Source organism: Apteryx mantelli, chromosome 3, assembly GCF_036417845.1.
Source record: "Apteryx mantelli isolate bAptMan1 chromosome 3, bAptMan1.hap1, whole genome shotgun sequence".
In the NCBI taxonomy this organism is placed as follows: domain Eukaryota; kingdom Metazoa; phylum Chordata; class Aves; order Apterygiformes; family Apterygidae; genus Apteryx; species Apteryx mantelli.
The window spans coordinates 73109030-73129429 of record NC_089980.1 but is presented as its reverse complement, the minus strand read 5'-3'; the positions used below and the strand labels follow the sequence as shown (position 1 = coordinate 73129429).

The 20400-nt window shown below is 42.4% G+C and overlaps 1 protein-coding gene across 1 annotated transcript in view; it reads right to left on the bottom strand.

The window, feature by feature from the left end:
* Nucleotides 1-12067: 12067 nt before the first annotated feature.
* The window catches only part of TXLNB (taxilin beta), a 30912-nt gene continuing 22579 nt past the window's right edge, over nucleotides 12068-20400 (bottom strand). Inside the window, exons 7-9 of the mRNA XM_013958927.2 lie at nucleotides 15547-15639; nucleotides 14006-14101; nucleotides 12068-12886 (exon numbers count right to left, since the gene is read on the bottom strand). Of these exons, the coding sequence (XP_013814381.2) occupies nucleotides 12068-12886; nucleotides 14006-14101; nucleotides 15547-15639 (1008 nt within the window). The remainder of the gene's footprint in view (nucleotides 12887-14005; nucleotides 14102-15546; nucleotides 15640-20400) is intronic.

The window sequence follows — 20400 nt, the reverse complement described above, 5'->3', positions numbered from 1 at the left end:
GTAATCTCCAGAAGAAGTAATGTGTAACTCTGCAAACTCTCATTTTCTTCTGATTGTTTTGACAGAGGTCAGGGCGTGATAAATGTGCATGTGAGAACTTGCATTGGTTTAACTGCATTGACTGGGAAATGGAAAGGCATGAGCAAGACCCAAAAACATCTGCACTGCACTTCTGAAAATCTGTAGTGTGGTAGCAAGAGACTCAGAGGAAGCCTGACTTTCCTCCACACTACCCTAAGTCTCTGTGACTGCACTGGCTACGCACTGCATTGGCACAGTGGAAGGTACTTCGGAGAGGCTCCTGCAGCCCATAGAGCAAGGGCACAAAGCACATGAACTTACCCATAGCTTCTTACCTTGCCTCTGGCTTTTGGGCCCAAGTGGTAGGCGCCTCACAAGTCTTTGTAGTTAAGTATTAGTTAATTACTGATCATCAGCATAATAATGTGCTGCGAATTTTAGCAAAGTTATTTCAATAAAAGTTTTTAAAACAAAAATGTATATCCAACTGACTTCAAAACAGTTGTCACACATTTATTGTTCAGACTTTGCTGGTTGGAATAGCTCTGGGAGATGCCTTGTAGGATACATTTCCTACAGTGGCTTTGCAGTGATAGGCTGGTGTGACAAGACAGTCTTTGCAGGCCTGATTGATAGCTTCTTAACCTTTGAGGATTAGAAAAGTTTTTTGCTTGTTTTTTTTTTTCTCCTGTTATATTCAACATGTATGCATGTGCTTTAACCAAGTTCTCAGTGGTGCTGCCTTTTTATTAATCTTTGTAACATTTTGTCTGGAAAGTAGGAACAGAATACGTGGACAAGTTCATACACCTGTATAAATGTTATTGTTAACAATTACTGCTCTGCTAAGGACGTGGACAGATTTGTCAAATCCTTGGGAGAACTTTATCACGTGTAGGAATCTGAGTTTATGAGAGTTAGAGTCTGGATAAGTGATGGTGTGCCACACACCCTGTTTGAGCTGCAGCTGCATGGGGTGATGGGTTTGCATTCCCAGCTGATCTGGACCAGCCCACCCATTTGCCAAAGATTGTTCCTCTACTCCGCTGGCCCAACTGCCCGTGTAATCATCCCCTGAGCAAAGTCAGGTCAAAACGATATGAGTTTGTTTGAGCATTTTCATAACTAAATCTGAAGTCACTGGATGCATTTTCATCAAGCTGGGTTAGGAAATGAGCAGTTATGCTGGCAAAGTCAGTGGGGATTTAAGCTGCGATGGAGTTCATGGCAAGACATGGTGAAGGGGGGGTGAATGAGGAGCGGTAGTGCTCCTGTTGGCGTAGTGGCAGCTGGAGCAGGAGGTGAGCGCTCGCTCCTGCAGTTCAGCCTGTTTGTGGGTTCCCTTGTCATGAAATCAGCCTGGAGGTGGGAAGGCTTGGGGGGAACAAACTGTTGTCTTCAGCTAACAATGGGAGGCTATGGAGAAGACGGTGGTGCATGTGGCAGGGTGACAGGCCATGGGCATAGGCTGCACCAAAGAAGGTTCTCGTTAGACAGAAGAAAAAATTCTTCACTGTGAAGGTACATGGGAACAGGTACCAGAGATGCTGTGCAATCTCTGTCTTTGGAAATATTCAAAACTGACAGTACAAGGCCCTGTGCGACCTTTAAAACTGGCCCTGCTTAGAGGTTCTTACCAACATAAATTATTCTATACTTCTCATTTTTATGGTATTTTAAATTAGATCAAAGTGGGTAATCCTACAGAGAAGTAAATGTTCATATGCAAGCTGGCACTGAAAATAACCAGCAACCAAATTCAGTGTCCCAATTTTCCATGCAGGAAACTGAGGCAGAAAGAGAATTGTTTTGTCCAAGGCACACGGTCCCAAGAGCAGGGATTATAATGCAAAGGTTGCAAAGGTTGCAGGTGCACAGCCTAGTGTTCATACCATCTCTCTCCCACTGCTGTGTACCAGTGATGACATGGGATTTACCAGGGCATAGCAAGGATCCCAGCTCCTCCCTGGGAAGAAGAGCACTAAGTGAAGCAGCAATGTTCAAGTTGCACTTTCTGCTGCTACTGCTGCCTACGAAATTGGAGAACATCCCTGTAGTTGTGGTATTCTGAAGCTGACAACATTAAAATGTCTTATTACAGCTCTGCAGGTCTGTATATTTTATAGATATAGTATAACATATACATATGTTATGTTAATTTATTAGTAAGATGTTAAAATGGGATATGTTAATTCACAGCTAACTGCGGATGAAGCTATGTTCCATCAAGAGTTTTGACTGGCATGTTTATAATGTAGACATAGAAATAGATATGGCAGAAATAAACTGAAGAATTGGAAGGCCTGGGTGGGTTAATAGAAACTATTCTGCATGCACAAGGTAAATGTGATCTTTTATGGAAGGAGCTGTTAAATCTCCTTTTTTGGGCAGCCAGCTGAACTTACCATGCTGTTGTGTATGAAACTTATAAACTGAGGTTATTTTCATCGGGATTTTAAAATGATGTGGGTGGATTTAATGATTCTGAAAATGATAGGTGAAGAGGAATGGGTTGACCTAGGCATGTGCAGGGACCTGTGACTAAGACATCGCTCATGGTGGCAAGTACATCTCTGACCCTACTTCATGCTGCTGCTTCTGTTGTCACACTTTTCTGAACAGACTTTCTAGGTGTACAGAATAGCACAAGTCAAAAGTGTAGCTTTGTGTGATAGTCTAGCAATCAAACAGCACAAACTTAAAACCAAAATTTGTCTGCTTCTGATGTAATCCAGATGTGACCACGAATTTCAGGAGGTAAAGCTGCATTACCAATTCTCAGAAAAGGCTGCTTCCAATAAAAATTGCATGGACCACACTGTTCTTTCCTTTCTTTGAAGCAAATGTCTAATTTTCTTTCAATTACATTCAGCATTTGATGTAAGGGAGAGATGGATCTTTTGTATTCAGGGATGTTGTCGTCTACAGACATTGTTGTAATAACCTTTTGCAGTATAATAAGCAAATAAAGTTACTCAGTACATTCACATTGCTGAGGAAATTTGCCAGTTAGAATCTGCTAGAATGACTGGGAAGATAAAAATAATCCTTAAAGTTTGAGCAGTCACCTTGCTGCTGAACCATGATCTATTCTCATGTTTGAGAATCCATGGCATCTGTATCAAAATACGACTGCTTTTATTTTTTTTTACCAGCAAAAGGCATAATACAGAGTTCCAAACTGTGGAGCTGGTCATTGTCACAGTGTATTGTATATTGTAGCTTCTTTATCTTATGAGTAGAGAGTCAGATTGAGATTTAAAGTATGACTTTTACTCTTCAAATTCTGTTTTCAGTCCATGAGTAGTGGAGATTTCTGCTAAAACAATCAATGGAAATGCTAGCATTAACTTTGAGAATAGCATTATGCTCCAGAGTTAACATCCAAATAAAATGAATGGGTTCATGTCACACAGCTACGTGTATTTGTCTCTTTACCATATAGATTCATTTAAGAGCAAAGTACTGATGAAATTTGTTTAGCCATTATTTTGACCAGAATTTAGGCAATAGTTTTATGAGATGCTATCATAAGAAACCAGCTGAATCACTGAAATGATCTGAGTTTAAAATAACCCTTCTTGGTGGGGGATATTTTAAACCTGAATCATTTGAGTGACCTGGTTCAAGTGCAGTCGCATAGTCGTAGCAGCACAACCGAGAGAGCAATGGGCTCAGTGCCTGGTGGGTGTGATGCCTTGAACCGGAGGTAGGGTAAGTCATGCTACTGCTAAAGCTGGCATTGTATTTTTAATTCCATGGAAACTGGTGGAAGCACTAGCAAAGAGATAGCTGAGTAAGTTGATGACTAGCACATCTTGACTCTCCCCTTGAGACTTGCTTAAGATTGTGTGTATGACTGCTGTGACACTTCAGGTGTTTAGCTTGTGACTTTGATTTTCAGAAACCAAACTAACTTGCAGTTTGTAGGCTGAAGCTTTCTGGTGTTTGGTTACCTGAGGGCATGGGGACCATCTAAACAGAGAAAAGCAAAATTCCAGAAAATTGACAAGTCTCAGCAAGTGCTGATTTTAAAAAAGCTATTGCTTTTTTTTTTGTAATACCCTCCAAAGGAATGGTTTGAAAAAGGGACGAAGCATTACAACACCCAACTTCAATGTACCTGACACCTGGTAAATCACAAAATGGTAAAGCTAGAAGGGATCTTGAAAGGTTCATTTGGACGGTCCCCCATCTGTGCGAGGTCTGGCTTGCTCTGTGTGCCTGAGTCACTCAAGCTGGCTCTCCCAGCCATTTTACCATCTTGGTGCAGTGCCCAGCCCTGTGTCCATGGCATGCTTCACTGAACATGTGTGTGTGATGGGATCTCAGGAGGCCTCGCACCAATTCCTTGGTACCTAGTGTACAACCCTTTTCATAATCAGCCCAGGGTGTGTTGTAGGGCGTCTTTTCCTTATGGCCACAAAGCATTTTCCTTATGCAGCTGAAGATGCAGCCTGCTCTGTGAGGTAGCTTTTTTGGTCTAGAAAACTGCTGAGCTTTGCATATTGAAGGTGATGTGAAAAAAGAGTGATCTGCCAGAGGAGCTCTTCATGGCCTTTCATGGCCTACAAAAAGCCTTTGGCTCTTCTCAGCTCCTGCACCGAATGAAACACTAGCATGCCAGCTGCATTGTAAGCCAGTTTTGGGACCTACATGGACAAAAAATTATTCACTTTTTTGCAAGGTTCATTTTCTGACAGATTAAACCCCAGACCTGCCCACAGATGCATCAGACGGGTGAGAGCACCAAAATAAGAGAAGAGGCTGGGATGCACAGCAGAAGTGGGGGGAGGAGGACTTCTTTAATGGTAGCTAGTCTTTAAGAACATAAAAACTGCTCTGCTGGTCATACCATTTCCTTTTGGTCCAGTATTCTGCCTCCAACTGTGGCAATAGGAAGATCAAACTTTAAGAACCTCTGGGCTAAAGCAGTATGTGAGCAGAATTTTGATATAGCTGAACTGACCTAGTAGCTTACTTATGCCAGAGTAAATATTCCCACTTTATCTGTCAGTGCTCTAACATGCTAGAAAATAATTCATTTTTCCTTAGTTGGATTATTTTTCTGTTGGCTTAGTGAGTTAAATCAGTTCATCAGTGAGTCTGACAAGCACCAGAGCCAGTGCAAGAGAGGGAACAGTCTGCAGATCTGTAAGCTGGGGAGAGGAGAAGACTTGTTATGGTGACAGTGAACTGTTGCAACAGCTCAAATTATATTGTCAGGCCTGACCTAAATCTTGCATGAAACGAAACCTGAAACGAGTCAGATTTTGTTCTATTTTTAACAATGTATGTTCAGCAAGCTGCAGTAAGCAGAATAGGTTTAGACTAGTCATTGAATAGGAAAAGTCTGAGAAACAGCGAAGAGCTGCAGGAAGTGAGTGAAGTCGTTCAGGAAATGGTTTTCTGTCTTTAATCCTTTTTGGGGAAAGGATGTTAGCTGGAACACTAGAGCACTTGATGTTTGGATGAGCTGTAAAGCTGAGGCCGTGGCCACTCGTGGTCAATAAAGATTGCTTTTTGGCACTTTTCCCAAAAGTAGGTTCATTAAATGCAATGTGTTGGCCAAATTCTAACTGAGTAAATCCATACTCTCTCTCTCAGGGCCCCTGAAATATCAGCTGGGTAAAATACTCACTTCGTAGGAAGAGAGGACTTGCTAATGGTCCAGTAATTCAGTACCTTGGACTGGATTCTCATTTGATATTAATGTGAGTAGCTCAGCTGACTCCAAAGGAGCTACTCTGATTTACACCTGCAAAGAGTGGGACCTTTATTTTCTGCTGATTACAGTGCCAGAGTTATCAGGGCAAGATACAAAAAATAGGCAATTAGGGAATAAACTGGTCATTGAAAAAGTTCCTATTACCAGACATTTAGTGGCTGGATTGTGCTCTGAAGGTTTACATCTAATGAAAGCCTTTGCCCTAACTTTCTGTACTACTGCTGTGTTTTGCTGCTGCTTTACAACCCAGAACAGGTGGCCCTTCGGCCCAAAGCGAAGTGATTCCTGCACGTTTATAGCTTGCAAAGCATTTTGAGATCCTCTGAGAGGAAAGGCAGTCTTTGTGATATATTGTGATGATCACTGTATAAAATGATTCATTCAAATAAGAGAGCTTCCTGAACATCTTTTTTTTCAGAAGAAGGACTATTTTACTAATTCAGGATTTATTTGCTTGGATTTAAAATTGAGGTGTTTTAGTAAAATCAGTGAACATAAGGTATTTTCTTCATCACTTGTTTGTCTCATAGCTTGTGGCCTCAAAGTGGGACGTCTTGACTCAACTTCAGTGTCTTCTTTTGTGCTTAGCGTAGCATGCTTTGCTAAGGCTAGCTTACTTTCAGGGTGGATTGCAAGTGTTTCAGCTGCATCTCAAAACTGAATCCTAACAACTTTGTCAGAGACAGACTTGCACTTAAGCCTCCTCCTCCTCCTCCTTTTCTTTCAAGCATAAAAAATATTTAAAATGGGATAAATAGAGAAAGTCACCTCAAATCAGAGATGCATGAAGAAAAAAAGCCAGGACTCAAATACAGGGAAACATGAAGCTTTCCCCAGTCTTCCGGTCAGGCTTGTATGCAGCCGTGACAGGGTGGGAGAGTGGTGTAGCTGTTCGCTCGTTATATGACACAGAGCACATGCCTCATTAAGCAACACTAATGGGTGTATGTGCATGCCTTCCTGACATCCACAGGGTGAATCCAGGACTGACCTAGCTAGCCATGGCTGCATTGCTTCAGTTCCTCTAGCAGGGCATGCTGGCACTACGTGGCTCTCCTGAATAGGGTCAAAGAGCAATAAATACTGTATAAAACATTCACTTTAGACCCTTGTCTATACATATGTGATACAGATATTGTAAGAAGTGGTGCTCAGCACTTATTTCCAGATCATTGCCTCTTTTGGCTCTTCATACACCTTTTCTTTCAGACCTTCTCCAAAGATATGAAGGAATGTAGAAACTTCCTTGCTGACGTAGAAACAAAATTGCTCACAAATGGTGTACATCCCAGCATCTTTCTCTGCCACCCCTCTCACATGGTAGTGGCCAGATGCGTAAGAGTCTCTGCCAGTTTTTGTTGTGCTTGTGGAGGGGCAGTTGACCGATGGCTTGGTCAGTCATCTGCATGCTATGAGCTATTGCTGTTTGGCTCCCTATGTTGGGTCAAGCGTGACAAGTGGCTGGGGCTCTGAGGTTATCTGAACTCTCAGTCGCGGGAAGCTTCAAGGCAATGGGCACTGCTAATGTTAACACTTATGGGTTTCTCTGGGGTTTGAGCGCTGGCCCAGCCCAGCACTGTCCTGCCATCACCACAACCATCGTCGCCTCCTGCATCTTTGAAAGGGATGTGGTAAGTCTTTTTTAAGTAGAAAAATGGCATTGCACAATAGTGAACCCTGTTAGTGCAGAAAATTAAAGGGAAGGGGAAAGCGCTGGTGCAGCAAATGCCCATTCTCCATGTCTGCCCTTTCCTGTCCTTCTCCCTATTTCATAATCCAGCTGGCTCTTGCTGACTTGTGCTGCCTCAGCTGGGCAGACTGACTCGGGGGCAGAGCTAGGATCAGTTTATTTCCATTCCTTATGTTTGCCCCTTGAATAAGCAAAGGTCATAGTTGAAAGTTAGTATGAATGACAATACAGAGACAGTTTGGAGGCCTAAGAGAGCAATGAGTGCTGTTATAATTTCCTTTAAAGTAAACAGAAAAGTCTAAATTCAGTACTGATGTGTTGCCCATGCAATGCTGTTCATTGCAGAGAGAGAGCAGCAGGGTGAATCCTGAGACTGGTGCGTATATAGTTGATTGCAATATGATTGACAAAAGTGAATTTAAAGATGGCATTAATAGTGAGGCTTATAATAAAAGTTGTACCACATTTTATTGTATGTCCCTGTTTTGAGTTGCTTATCATATTGCTGAAGTTCTGTCATCTGGATTGAATATTTCCATGCCTGTTTCTACTCATTTATTTTTTGTGAGAAAAGTGAAGTTAAAACAGATCAACCATTTCTGAGAACACAGAAATAATTGTTTTTGCTGGGCTGAAATGTTTCTTATTGCTCTCTCACCAAGAAGATTTATCAGTACTGTGGTCTGCCACAGGGATCAGAAATTAGGTGAGAGGGTCATATTAGCATTACGGATATAATTTTAGCTGTCATCATGAAAATCCCCTCGCACTTGGCTAAATTATGGGTTGTTGAAAAATGTTGTGTTTTACATGTTCAGCAGGGGAGCTGTTAAATTTTTGAGGTGACAAAGGTCAGAGATGCGGAAAAGGGAAATATTTTGGTTCTTCGTTTGCAGCTTTTGCAAATCAAAGACTGTTGCTAGTTGGAAAGCACCACAGCAGTGGATGGTGTTATCATCACCACCTTTCCTGACCCCACCCCAATAAATCTGTGCCTGGTGATATGGGAGCAACTATGTGAAATAAAAGCAAGACTAAAGGAGGCAACCACAGCACACACCAGGATTGACAAGACTGACAGTATTAGTAGGAGAAGGATGACAAGGATGAACAGCGAGGAGGACACATGTATCTGCTACTGCCTTTGAATGATCACTGAAGCATTTTGGAGTGACTGTGTCTTGAGTGCAGAGGTAACTGAGGGAGATGCAGCAGAGCTGATGTACAGATGGCAGTCCCAAAGGCTTTTCATGAGGACCCTGCTACAGTGCAGAAGCAGCTTTTGTATTGGGTACCAGTACAAAAAGAAAGCAAGAGGAAGCCAGAAATTAATGTTGAAGAGAGAGAGAAAGCAGGTTAACACACATATCTGTGATGGTGATGGTGGCTTAATCTGCCAGTCTGATACAGTGGATGAAAAACACAGCTACAGGATTAAATTTTACAGAGCTTCTGCCTGCACTGAGGGTGCTCTTGCCTCCCACAAGCAACAAGATGACATGTGTACCATCCCCATAGTATAATTGGGGCCACCCATCCTGGGATCAGCCAGGATTTTCCTTCTAATTTCTTCACCTGTCTCTTGCAGACCACACATGAGGCCAAGTCCTGGAGCTAAAAGCAGGGAGATTCTCTCTCCTTTGTATGTGAGGCTGTATGTATGTATTGAGAAGGAGGAGAAAACTTCCATGATAACATGCAGATAGGTAAATAGTTTGGGAGAACAGAAGCAACAGGCACCTGGGTAGAAACTCATGGAGTAATAGGTTTGCAAGTATGAGGGTATGGAGCCAGATGCAAGAATTAAGGGGCCAAAATGAGAAAGGAGGAATAGAGTGGGAGTGATTTTCCCAGACAGTTGTGTAATTATTCACAGGGGATGATGCTATAAAAATCAATCATGATTATGTAGGAGAATTTTATCTGTAGGACCCTTATCTCCTTACTTGCTGAAGTTGTAAGGTATGAGGCAAAAAACGCCACTATAGTGACTATAATGATTATGCAAAAGGGAACCAAGAGAATTGCAAGGACATCCTGAACCATGGTATTTCCCAGTTTCTGAGTGCTTGTCTTTACAGTTGGAACATACTAGATTATTGTTACTATGTATTTGAATATTTGAATGTATCATAAAGTACAATAATTAAGGGCATTCTAAGGGCCACTTAAAGAAAAAGAAGTTGGTTACACACAAGCAAATATTAAAATGGTAACAGAATCAAACAAGACCAAGAAAAAAAAAACATTTAATAGGTATATAAATTACATTAAGTTAAAAAATCACCCTAACAACAAACAAAACTTGTAGTGGAAACTAGATTTGAATCAATGGAAACTAAAGAAAGTAAATCAAATGGGTATAGCTTTTCCTCTTAGTAAGGGATTAGTTACAGGTTTACATTTTTAATGCTAGACACAAAAGTGGCTTGATTTTTGGAGATAGCCGTTTGCTTAGTGCCTTAAATATGAATGTTTGACAGAATTAATCTTGCCTAATTTAGACATCTAAGAGTTTTCATTTAAATCTAAGCTATTCGTATTAGGCTGGCTCTGGAATCAGTAGAGAGAAATAGCATCTTCAGAGAGTAAATCATTTCCTCTATCGTAGATGCCAGTCTTACCATCAGATGACTTGATCTCAAAAGATGTCTATTTTTCTCCATTGCTGATAAAGGATCTTAAGACAACCAAGTCTTGAATGATCCACTTTCAGGCAATTAAGAACATGAAATGAATCCCATCAGTCTTAGTGTCTAAGATAAGGCATTGGAAAACTGTAGCCATAATAGCTACTAATAAGGCCATATCAAAACAACTAACTGTTGCAGATTGTGCTCTGTATACTTGAATGGGTAGCTTTCCAAAAGGGTGGGCCAAGCAGTGCAGACACAGAGAAAATCAGCCAGAGTGCAGACCACGTTGGTAATAAGCAAAAATCCAAAACTCCGTTTTGGAGGGTCACATGCAACAAGGACTCTGTGACCCAAAGTCACCCAAAGATGTCATGCTTTCTCCTGGATCATCTGTATTTCAACTTCAGTTTGAATGAGTCTTTTTCTAGAGCTCTTCAGGGGCTTTGGGGGATTTGTCTATATATATGGGTTGGTTTGATTGTAACATTTCTCTTTTCAGCATCTGGACATCTCATTTAATCAGCCTTTTCAGATTCTTACTCTCTTCAGATCAGAATCTGAAAGGCCTAGACTGAATTTAGAGGAAGGGGATGAGAAACAGGAAATGACCCAACAGGATTTATTAACCTTCTCCCCAAAAGCCTTCGTACTTTCATTGCTTGAGACCATAGAGCTGTCTTATTCCCTTCCTTCTTCATCTTTGCTTTTGGTGCCAGAATCAGCCAGTTTCTGGTTTGGCAGTTTTTACAAGGTGGCTTAATTATTAAGCAATGGTGTGTTGGCAGGCAGATAAGAAGAGCTGGTTAGACGTGAGAGTGGATGAGAATGTAGCTGGTCCCTAAAGGTGTCCATAAGAAGGATTCCTGCTTTACTGGTACCTATTTGCTTCTCTTCCACTCCAACAAATGGGCAACAAGCAAGTGTGCTAGCCCTGCCCTGGGGTGCATCAGTACATGCAGCAGGGCCAGAGGAAAGTTTCAGTGAATAGAGGTTCATATGGCTGTGACCAGGAGAGACTGCGCTGTATTGAAGCACAGTCTCAGGGGTGTCTTCTGGGATTTCTTCTGGTGTAGCTCCCCTCTGCTTTCTGCTCTTGGCCTACAACCAGGATCTGCACCTAACTTCTGAACTTCCAACTTCTGAGCTCATTTGTGGGCTGGAAATAGATGTGAGCCCCTCTGTTGGGCTCATGACCCCAAATGATATGATAAGCTGGTAGGTTTCTGTTGGATGCAGGAGAGTTGTGACCCTTACTTTCAGAATTGCCATCAGTTTGGAAATTGTGGTTATCTTCAGTCATTTTGTGAGGAATCTAGGAAAATTATTTTTCCTTCCCCTGTGGTTCTGTTGAAAACTAAACCACTTTTAGAGCACTAAACAGAGACGACAGTTCAGGGTAAGGCTAAGAGTGTGTGGGTGTTCAGTTCATATAGTGTCAAGTGGCAGTTTATTCTTACAAAAATACACCTTTTGTTACTGCACCTCTCCTTGAATATGTCTGACCACATAGATGGTTTCATTATTTTACCTTGTGAACACAGATTCCTTTAATCTAATTTATTAAAATTGCTGTGTGTCCAAGTATGGCATCTTTTGTGCAACATCATACCAAATTGATACAATTAATTAAGAGACTTTAAAAATATGTATGTGAATTGCAATGAATTTTGAAACATGAAACTTCAATAATTTATAGTTATTTTGTTGAATGAGATGACTCATTATGCCTGGGGAAAAAAAGATCATGTAATTTTGTTATATTTTCTTGTCATTAAGAAAATACTATGCTTCAAGCAGATGAAGGATATCAAAATTTGCAGACCCATTATTTCTGGATAGTGGTAGCAAAGAGTAGTGTATTACTTATGTCTACAAATATATATGAGTGTTTTAGCATCCACTTTTTACTTTTATTTAAAAAAAAAGGTTTCAGATTTGGGGACAAAGTAGAGCTGTGATTTGTAGAAGACAAGCCTGAACACACCAGTATCTTCAGTCTACTGCTTCCATGTCTGTATTGCCTGCTTGCTCTGTGGACTGACCTTGAACAGGCTGCTCTGCTGGATCTTCCACACATTCTGCAACTTCTGGTACACTTTTTGTGGACACTGACACATTCCCAAAGGGAGTGGACCTGTTTTGAGTGGGTGTTGGCATGCTTTTGGCCACTGCTGGCATGTTTTCAGTGGGCTTTGGCATATGCCCAGTCGATACTGGCATGCTCTTGGCAGGCACAGGTGCAGTTTCTATGGGTGTTGGCACTCTTACAGGGATCATGGGCATGCTTTTGGTGGGCTTCGGCACATTCTTGGTGGGCATTGTTATGTTTTCAGTGGGTGCTGGTGTGCTCCCAGCGGGCGCTGGCACTGGCACGTGTTCAGTAGGTGTTGGTGCGCTTGTGCTGGGCTGCTCAGAACAGCATCTGGCCTCTGACCATGGGGTGACATGAGAGGCAACCTTGGGTGCCATGAGAGAAAGATCATTACATGTTCGAGTGTCACAGGTCTCTGCAGTGCTGTTCTCACTTTGGAGGGACTTCTCTGTATTGTGGGACACCATGAAAGCTTCAGCCAGATCCTTCAGCGTGTTCTTGTCAGTAGTGGGCAGCTCAACACTTGCCTTCTCGGAGGAGGAGGGGCTTGTATCAGTGTCTTCTTCTGAGATGTCATTTTCATTCGTCTCTTCAGGGAACTGGGCTTGTTTTATTTTTTTGTACAGTTCATTCCTCTCTTCATGCAGAGCTCTGCAAAGGTTCTCTAGCCTCTGGATTTTCAGCACAAAGCACTCATATTCCTTGGACCTCATGGCTTTCTGTGATCAAAGACATTCGATAAAGGCACAGACTGAGTTCCTGCACATGCAATTCAGTGATGGAATTGGCAATTAGGAAACAATTTCAGACCTGGGCAGCCCTCATAGAGCACTGAAAGGTAGTGCTTTCACAAAGTACTCTAAAATAATTATGATCTTAAGTATTGAAGTTTCAAGAGGAAATTCACTGCTGTTACCATAGTTTATTAGCATTCTCCATACAGATTCAGATCAATTTCACTCAGAAATATATGCAGGAATACCTGTTAATGATCTGTAGAGATGCAAGAACATACTGGATGTTTGTCAGAAAAATACCCAAAAGCTTCTCTGGACTTCCAGTGGGACTGGGCTGGAATTATGAGAAAACAGGCTGTATCATACTTTTGGTTTCTCTTGCTTCTAGGTTCGGTGACAGCAGCCTGAACTGAAGCACCTTCTTGCTTCTACACCCAGTGAGAAATCAAGAGATACAGATGTCCAGAGAAATAACAATAGCTCAGAGCTACAAAGCTAACCAGAAAGACCTGGTCCAAGTTCAGTGTAAGTTTGGGGTGAAACTTCAGGCAGCCTCTTACCTTATTTGAATGAGTTCCAAAATGCTTACTAATTTCCTCTACAATGCCTCTGTGACAGCATGTTTAAAACTATGGTGAGCCATAGTACTTGCTTTTGGCTCTTAGAGTTTGCCTACACAGAAAGTTAACAAAAGGTGTGAATTTATAGTTCATTAGCTGGAGCACATTAATTCCCTGGGTGGATGCTCTTATGCAGAAAGAAAGCAGCATTAAGTGGACTAATGCCAATTTACTTCAGCATAAGAGCATTAATAATCATGCATTTTTAGAGCACTTAAAATTCACTTAAAATTCAAAGTGTCATTCTTGTGGACATATTGAATGTCTCTACATACAGTCTAAAAGTCCCAGCAGCTGATTGTAATTGTGGTTTTTGTCATTTTCTTTGAAGACATCTCATTATCAAGATAGATTGAAAAAGGACCCTTAAACTAAAGAACAAACTTTTCATTGACTTTTGGCAATTTCAGGTCATCTCATCTCCCATCAAAAGCATTATGTGGCAGAAGAGGTGCATCATGAGAAAAAAAAGCCTGCTCACCTCTTCAATCATGTCCAGTAATGCTCTGTTACAGTTCTCAAACCTGGATTTCCATGTAGCAGTATCCTTTTCCAGCTTCTTCATTTTCTTTGTCATCTACAGAAGCAGGAAGAAAAGCTGATTCACAGCACTAGTTCTACACAGCAGATGAAATTAGGGCAGCCTGTTTACTTAAGTTTTTGGTTGTACTCATAACTCTATTACCAGCAACTGCTAAGTAATAATTTATGTTAAAGGATAGATTTAGTTTTAAATCTCTGCCATGCAACTTTCAGCCTATAGTCCAAAGTCCCAAAGTAGGACCAACTGATTATGTGGTTAAAAGAATAGCCAACATCCAGAGTACAAACTATTGCAAAAACAAAAGGCAAAGAAAAGGTGGCATTATTTTGTTTGTCTCTTTACCAGACCAGAGTGTTGGATTGCTGTGAAGTTAAGGAAGGGTTTACATCTTCTGAGCTGCCATTGTCAAGGAAGTTTCCTCTGGATTAGTCACCTCTGTACTACTTTCAACAGGTATCACTAGCTAAATAGCAGCATCTTCCCCTTTGATATTTTGCAGGCCAAATTCTCACTGAAGATAATTAGAGGTTGGCTGCGGCATCAGGGCATCAGGATTTTGGGTCCTGGTACCAGAGCAGAATGTTATTTATCTGAAAGTGGGGGCAACATGTGGATGCCTTTGGTTTTTGACTCCTGTTCCTTTATTTATTAATAAGTATGCTGGCTACAAGGAGACAGGCAGCTGAGCTTAATGGTTTATGTTGATTTATGTGCAGCATTAATTGGCCGTCACACACTGCCTTGGGTGTTTTGGGGAGTAAGGGGTCGTATCCCTCCAAGGTAAGGAGTCTCTAGTACAGGAGAACCTCTGATGACTCTTGAGCCTGGAGCTCAACCTGCATCATAACCCCAAGCCTTGTGATGCTGGGAGTGGTGTTGGTGGGTATCAGCTCTGCCCTCGCACTCCAGCGGGAAGACATGTAGTCAGTGTCAACCTTTCTGTACTGGCATGAGTCATCCAGGAGAGTCTCTGGGGACTCTGATTCACATGGGCTGACAAGTGCAGCTCCAGACACCCCCTTCAGTATCTCTGATGGGTCTGTACCCAGCCATCAGATTAGGTTTTAGGTAAAATGCTTATTCTTTCAGGCAGTTTTCATTTTAACTGAAGGGGAGAGTGAAATGTCCACCCTGCAGTGCTACAAGTTAAGCTGCTGTCAATCAGCAGAGGTTCACTGCATCAGTGGAAGAGGTGGCCCCAAACTTTCTTGGAGGAGCAGTTCCTGGATTTTTGCTACACTCTGTGTACATTATCCTTTGACAACAGAGATCAGAAATGTATGCAAAATGTCAAAATAAGATGTTAATATTTTGACATGGCTGAGTGTGCCTCACATCTTATTTGGACATTGATGAGTTTGTTGTTCTCCAAAACGGGCAGAAATGTCCACACCCTGGATAAAATTACTGCAGTGAGAAATGTCAGAATCTAAAAGGAGAGTTTCAAGCACAGAGTTCAGAAATGGGCTTTTACTCACTTTCTCCATCTCCTGTTTGAAACTGGCAAACACTTCATTGCTTTTGGTCAATGTTTTCTGAAATTCTTCAAACCTTTCAGAGTAGAGAGTGATCTACATTAAAAGGAAAAAAAAAGAAACACAAAATAATTTGAGTCTCCAGGAGGGCAAACTGAATGATGCTACCTTATTTTGGTAGAAGATGTCATGAAGCACAAACATCAGGGAACTGAAACTCTCTGCATCTTTATAAGGCTGCAAACTATTATGATTCCTCTGTTACAGAAAGGTAAACTGAGGAAGAATAGAAAGACTCAGGTCAGTGATTTTAAAAAGACCAGTAATTATGACGCACAATTTTTTCTGAATGTTGTACTTTTGGTGACATGTGGGGTGTCCAGAAGTGAAAGAATTCCCCAGAAGTGGAGACTTCTGAAACTGTTCCCCTAAGTAACTCTGTGGAGACTTTTCAAGAGAAGGCCAGCAAAGTCTGAAAAGATTTCCAGTCCCTTGCTTTTCTCACAAGCCCTGTATATTTTTCTGTATACAGTTGTGGCTGACAACTACAGGAAAGGACTATTAGGAGGACCTGTAGAACGGAAAACTCTAATGTGAGGCGACTGAGCCATCTCTGTGAGTGCACTGGGCTGCCGAAGAGTAGGCAGGGACTAACACAAGCTCGTCTGACCACTGATGCTGTGCAGGACCAGGCAGTGGGATCAATTTATGGTAAGAATCAGGGGAGTCTGGTGCCTAAGCTAGAAGTCAGCCTTGCTTGGCTGTGTAGACATATCCATACTCTAACTTTAAGCTGGGGGGTGTGAGCTCTGGCAGGCTTTAGGCAAGGAGCTCGATACAGCCTAGCTGCTCAGCTATTTGCCCGATTTCTTGGGTACACAATAAGCCAGGTTGGGTGCTGTGTGCTACCCTAGGTACACTGCTTTTGGTGTCCGAGCAAGCTGGCTTACTAGGGTTCAGGCATCCCTGCATCACACTGCGGGCACAGTTTCCCCTCTCACCACCTTTCCAATCCCTGCTCCGTGGCTCAGCATCATGGCCAGGAGGGACATTAGGCAGCACTTGATGAGCAAGCAAAGGGGCTGTAGCTGCATCCTTCCTGTGTTATCTGACCCGCAGGGCAGCCCCACTGCTGAGCAAGTACCCACATCGCGCCTCACGTGGTCACGGGTCTGCCTTCGAGCTGCATCTCTGAACTGCGGCTTGAGTAACTCTAGAGGACATCTTGTCAGCTCTGTTTTGTAGTGCGCGTGTGGCCCAAAGCTGCAGGCAGGGCCAGCAGAGGCAGAGAGAGCAATCCCCTGGCAGCCTCCTGTGCCAATTCCACTGCACTTCATGAAGCAGAGCAGAAAACAGATCTGTTGCAATGTGCCAGAATGTAAGACTATTACGACTCCATATTTTGCCATCAGTTTACCCCTGTGGTAGCCATACAAAAGTTCACCTGCGGCTGGATTTTGTCAGTAAGCTGTATTTTTATATCTAAAATCTGGGGATACTTTTGAAAAATGGAGTCTAAAGATCTTAGCTTAATTGTTCTGCAGGATCCTCTCAGTTTCCACTTTTCTTTTTTTTCTGGGTGGGAAATCATTTTTAAAGTGCCAAAAGCATACAAGGTGCTAAATAAATAGAGTGCAGTTATCTGCCCTTCTAAAAAGAAAACTGGATCAGATTCTAACACTTCATTCTGATTCCAGAGCAATGGACAATGTCCCCTGACAACGCTTAGATGATCAGACAATTCATCTGTCCAGCCTGACAACTCTCATTAGAAAATGAGCAATGGGTGTAATGTACACTGGTGGAGGCAGGGTGGTCACTGAGCAATAGGAGGTTCAAAAGCAGCCTGCAGAACCCAAACATTTGTCTAGAAGCTGGCTGCCCTTTCCTATACCTGCAGGGAGCTGACTAAATGATTAACCAGGAGCTTTTGTTTTATTTGGTGTCAGCCAACATATACCGTTCCCTGACGCTTCTATTCAGTTAGTCAGAAAAAGAAGAAGATTTAGAAAATGTTGCTGATAATGGCGTGGGTTTAATTCTGATTTTGAAATCAGATATATTATGATTTATGGTAATTCTGGTTAGTTGTTACAATGCCCTTCAGAGTACGTCATTGCGGTAATTGCAGTGTAATGTGGATGTGCCTGTGCTAAGTTTACACTAGGTAGCTTAGGTCTCTGCGGCCCTGTGGCTGCGGTGGTGGGGAATACACCACCGGCTGCAGCCCTTCCCCACTGCACTGGGTAAACCCATAGGAGGTTAAGCTGTGCGGAGCTCTGTTGCCAGTGTTGGAGCCAGCTGACTTAAAACTTGCATGCGTGTATTTATACTGTGCTGTAGCCAGAGCTGTGACATATGCATAAACATAAATTCAGAAGGATTTATTTTAGCAGCCCGAGTGCCACAGTGGAAGTGGGACACTGATACAAATTGAGCCCTCTGGAGTATGAGAAATGCTTGATGGTTCTAATGAGGGGGTGAGGAAGCGGTGGGGGGGATCATCAAACTGGGGCTCCTGGCCTAGAGCTGTGGTCTTAAAAAATCACCCCAATTCCCTGTCCCTGCTTTTCCCTCCCAACTTTTGCCTATTCTTTCATTAGATTAAAAACCTTCAGGTCTGAGCAGGGCAAGCTCTGATCTCAGCTGGGGCCCTAGGCACTACTATAGTACAAAGAATAGCTTCTGCAATTTAAATTTGAATAATAAATGAGTGAATGTTTTTATAGTGGCTGGAAAGCAACTGTGGGAGCCGTCTCTCATTGTGAGCATGTGTTTGTGTTCCTCCGTTAGGGAGACAAGGACCACTTAGCCGCGCTCTGTCGTCCTTGCAGTTTCCTTCATGAGGGAGCATGGGGAGCTCTGCTGGGCAGGTGAGAATTTAAGTGTAAGGCTTCAGGAAAAGGGGGCATCTTAACGTTGCCCTGCTGTGAAGGTGACCTCCAGGCTGGCGTTACAGTGAGGACTCCCCTGCAACCTTTTTACATTCTTTTCAGTTGTGATATTTGAGCACTTATATTATGCTGACTACCAAAAATTAAAGGCCTCAGCTAACTTTTATCTCCTTACTTTGTTTCAAAACGCAAAGCTAAAAGAGTCAGCATAAGCAATGCGCCCAGGAAGGGTTTGCATCATCTTGGGAAGCACTACCACAGTTTGGGTGTAATCCATGAGCTGGTGCCAAATCCCCGTAGCCATTTGGAGAGCCGGATTCAGCCATGTCAGGCTCCCTGTGCCATCCAAAGAGACTGGCAGGCAAGAAGCTAATGCTCTCTGGTTCCTTTCAACTCAAGGAAGTGTAGGATGTTCACCATCTCCTCTAAAATGGAGTGGTATCTCACTTGCTATAAAACGCTGTGAAGACTGTATTATGGCTTCTCCTCGTCATGTTGACCAATATCCTCTCATAATTTTCATGCGCTCTTTCCTCCATTAATATCCACTGGTTGTTTTACACTCTTGGTATCAAGGACACCCTTTTTGTTTTGCATTTGCACAGCAACTTGCACAGTGGCATCTGATCCATGAGGGAGGCCCTTCAGCGCTACTGTACTGCAAATAATAATAATAATAATTCCCAGTAATTCCAAATGGAGGCTGCTGTGAAAGTGACAGAGCTCTCAGACTTGAGCAGAATACCTAAGTACGTGTTTCATTTCAGCAAGTAAATACCTTCATTTTCATCTAAGCAAGGCTGCAAGGGGCACGTGTATTATCAATGCCTTTGCAGACTTGTTTGACTGAATTTTTTCAAAAACAATTTTGCCATTTCAAATGTATGCTTAATATACTCTGGTTTTTATCAATACCTTCAGTTTCATTAAACTGGCTACAGAGGTCTGTCTGCATACAAAACTCTTTCTAGGTGAACAGAAAAGTTTAATTAAAACCACTCTGAGAAAATTGGGAGCAGGTTTGCAGTTGGGACTGACTCAGCTGGAGGCCTTTGAGGTTTGATTGCAGAACCTGTCAAACTGGTGTCAGCAGCTGTTTATGTGATGTTCTTCAGTGTGCTACCTGCTTATCTTAGCCTTTGAAAAACCCCATGAAGAACCAAACCCCTCTTACCGTATTTCCAGATTGTCAGTTTAATACTAGCCTTACTTTATTGCTTGGCAGGCAGGAATTAGCCCATCTGCAAGGGCAGAGCTGGGACAGCTCCCCAGTAAGATGCCTCATGAGCCATGGGTAGGAAGGGGATGCAGTGTGGGAAGGGGCTTGGTTGACGGGTGAGGAGCTGAGTAGCTGCAGAGGGGGCTGAAGGACCGACTGTTCCAGAAGCTCTGCTGAGGGGTGGCCATTCTCAGTGACATTTAGAAGATAAATCTCCATGACTGTTTCTGTAAATCTAGGGAAATCAACTGATGCTGTCTCTTTCCGATATGGAAGTCTGGCATAGCACCTTATTTTCTCACTCGCATTCAAGGTTGATTACTGTGGTCCTACTCAAAGTGTAGTTTCATATTTGCTGCCTATTTCTTGGTCTTTACTGCCTTTCACTTCAGCCTGACTTTTAACGTAGTTTTGGGATGTCATTTTATTTTGACTAAATACTGAAATCCTAGAGGGCCATTTGAAACAGTCCTCAGAAGACAAATTCCTGCTGAAGCTAATGAAAATTCTGCCTTCAAACCCCAGTCCAGAAAAAAAAAAAAGAGCTTTTTGGCTCTAATTTGGCAAATGTGTTTCAAGTTATGTATATACTTCAGTGCTTGCTGGATTAGAAATCTGCCTGAAGAAAAGTTATGGTGAATAATCTAGCCCAGGCACCCACATCAGTGTGTGGTTTAGTACTGTAAACACTCATAAACTCCACAGCATGATCTGCAATGTGGGGCATTACCTTATGATTGGCTT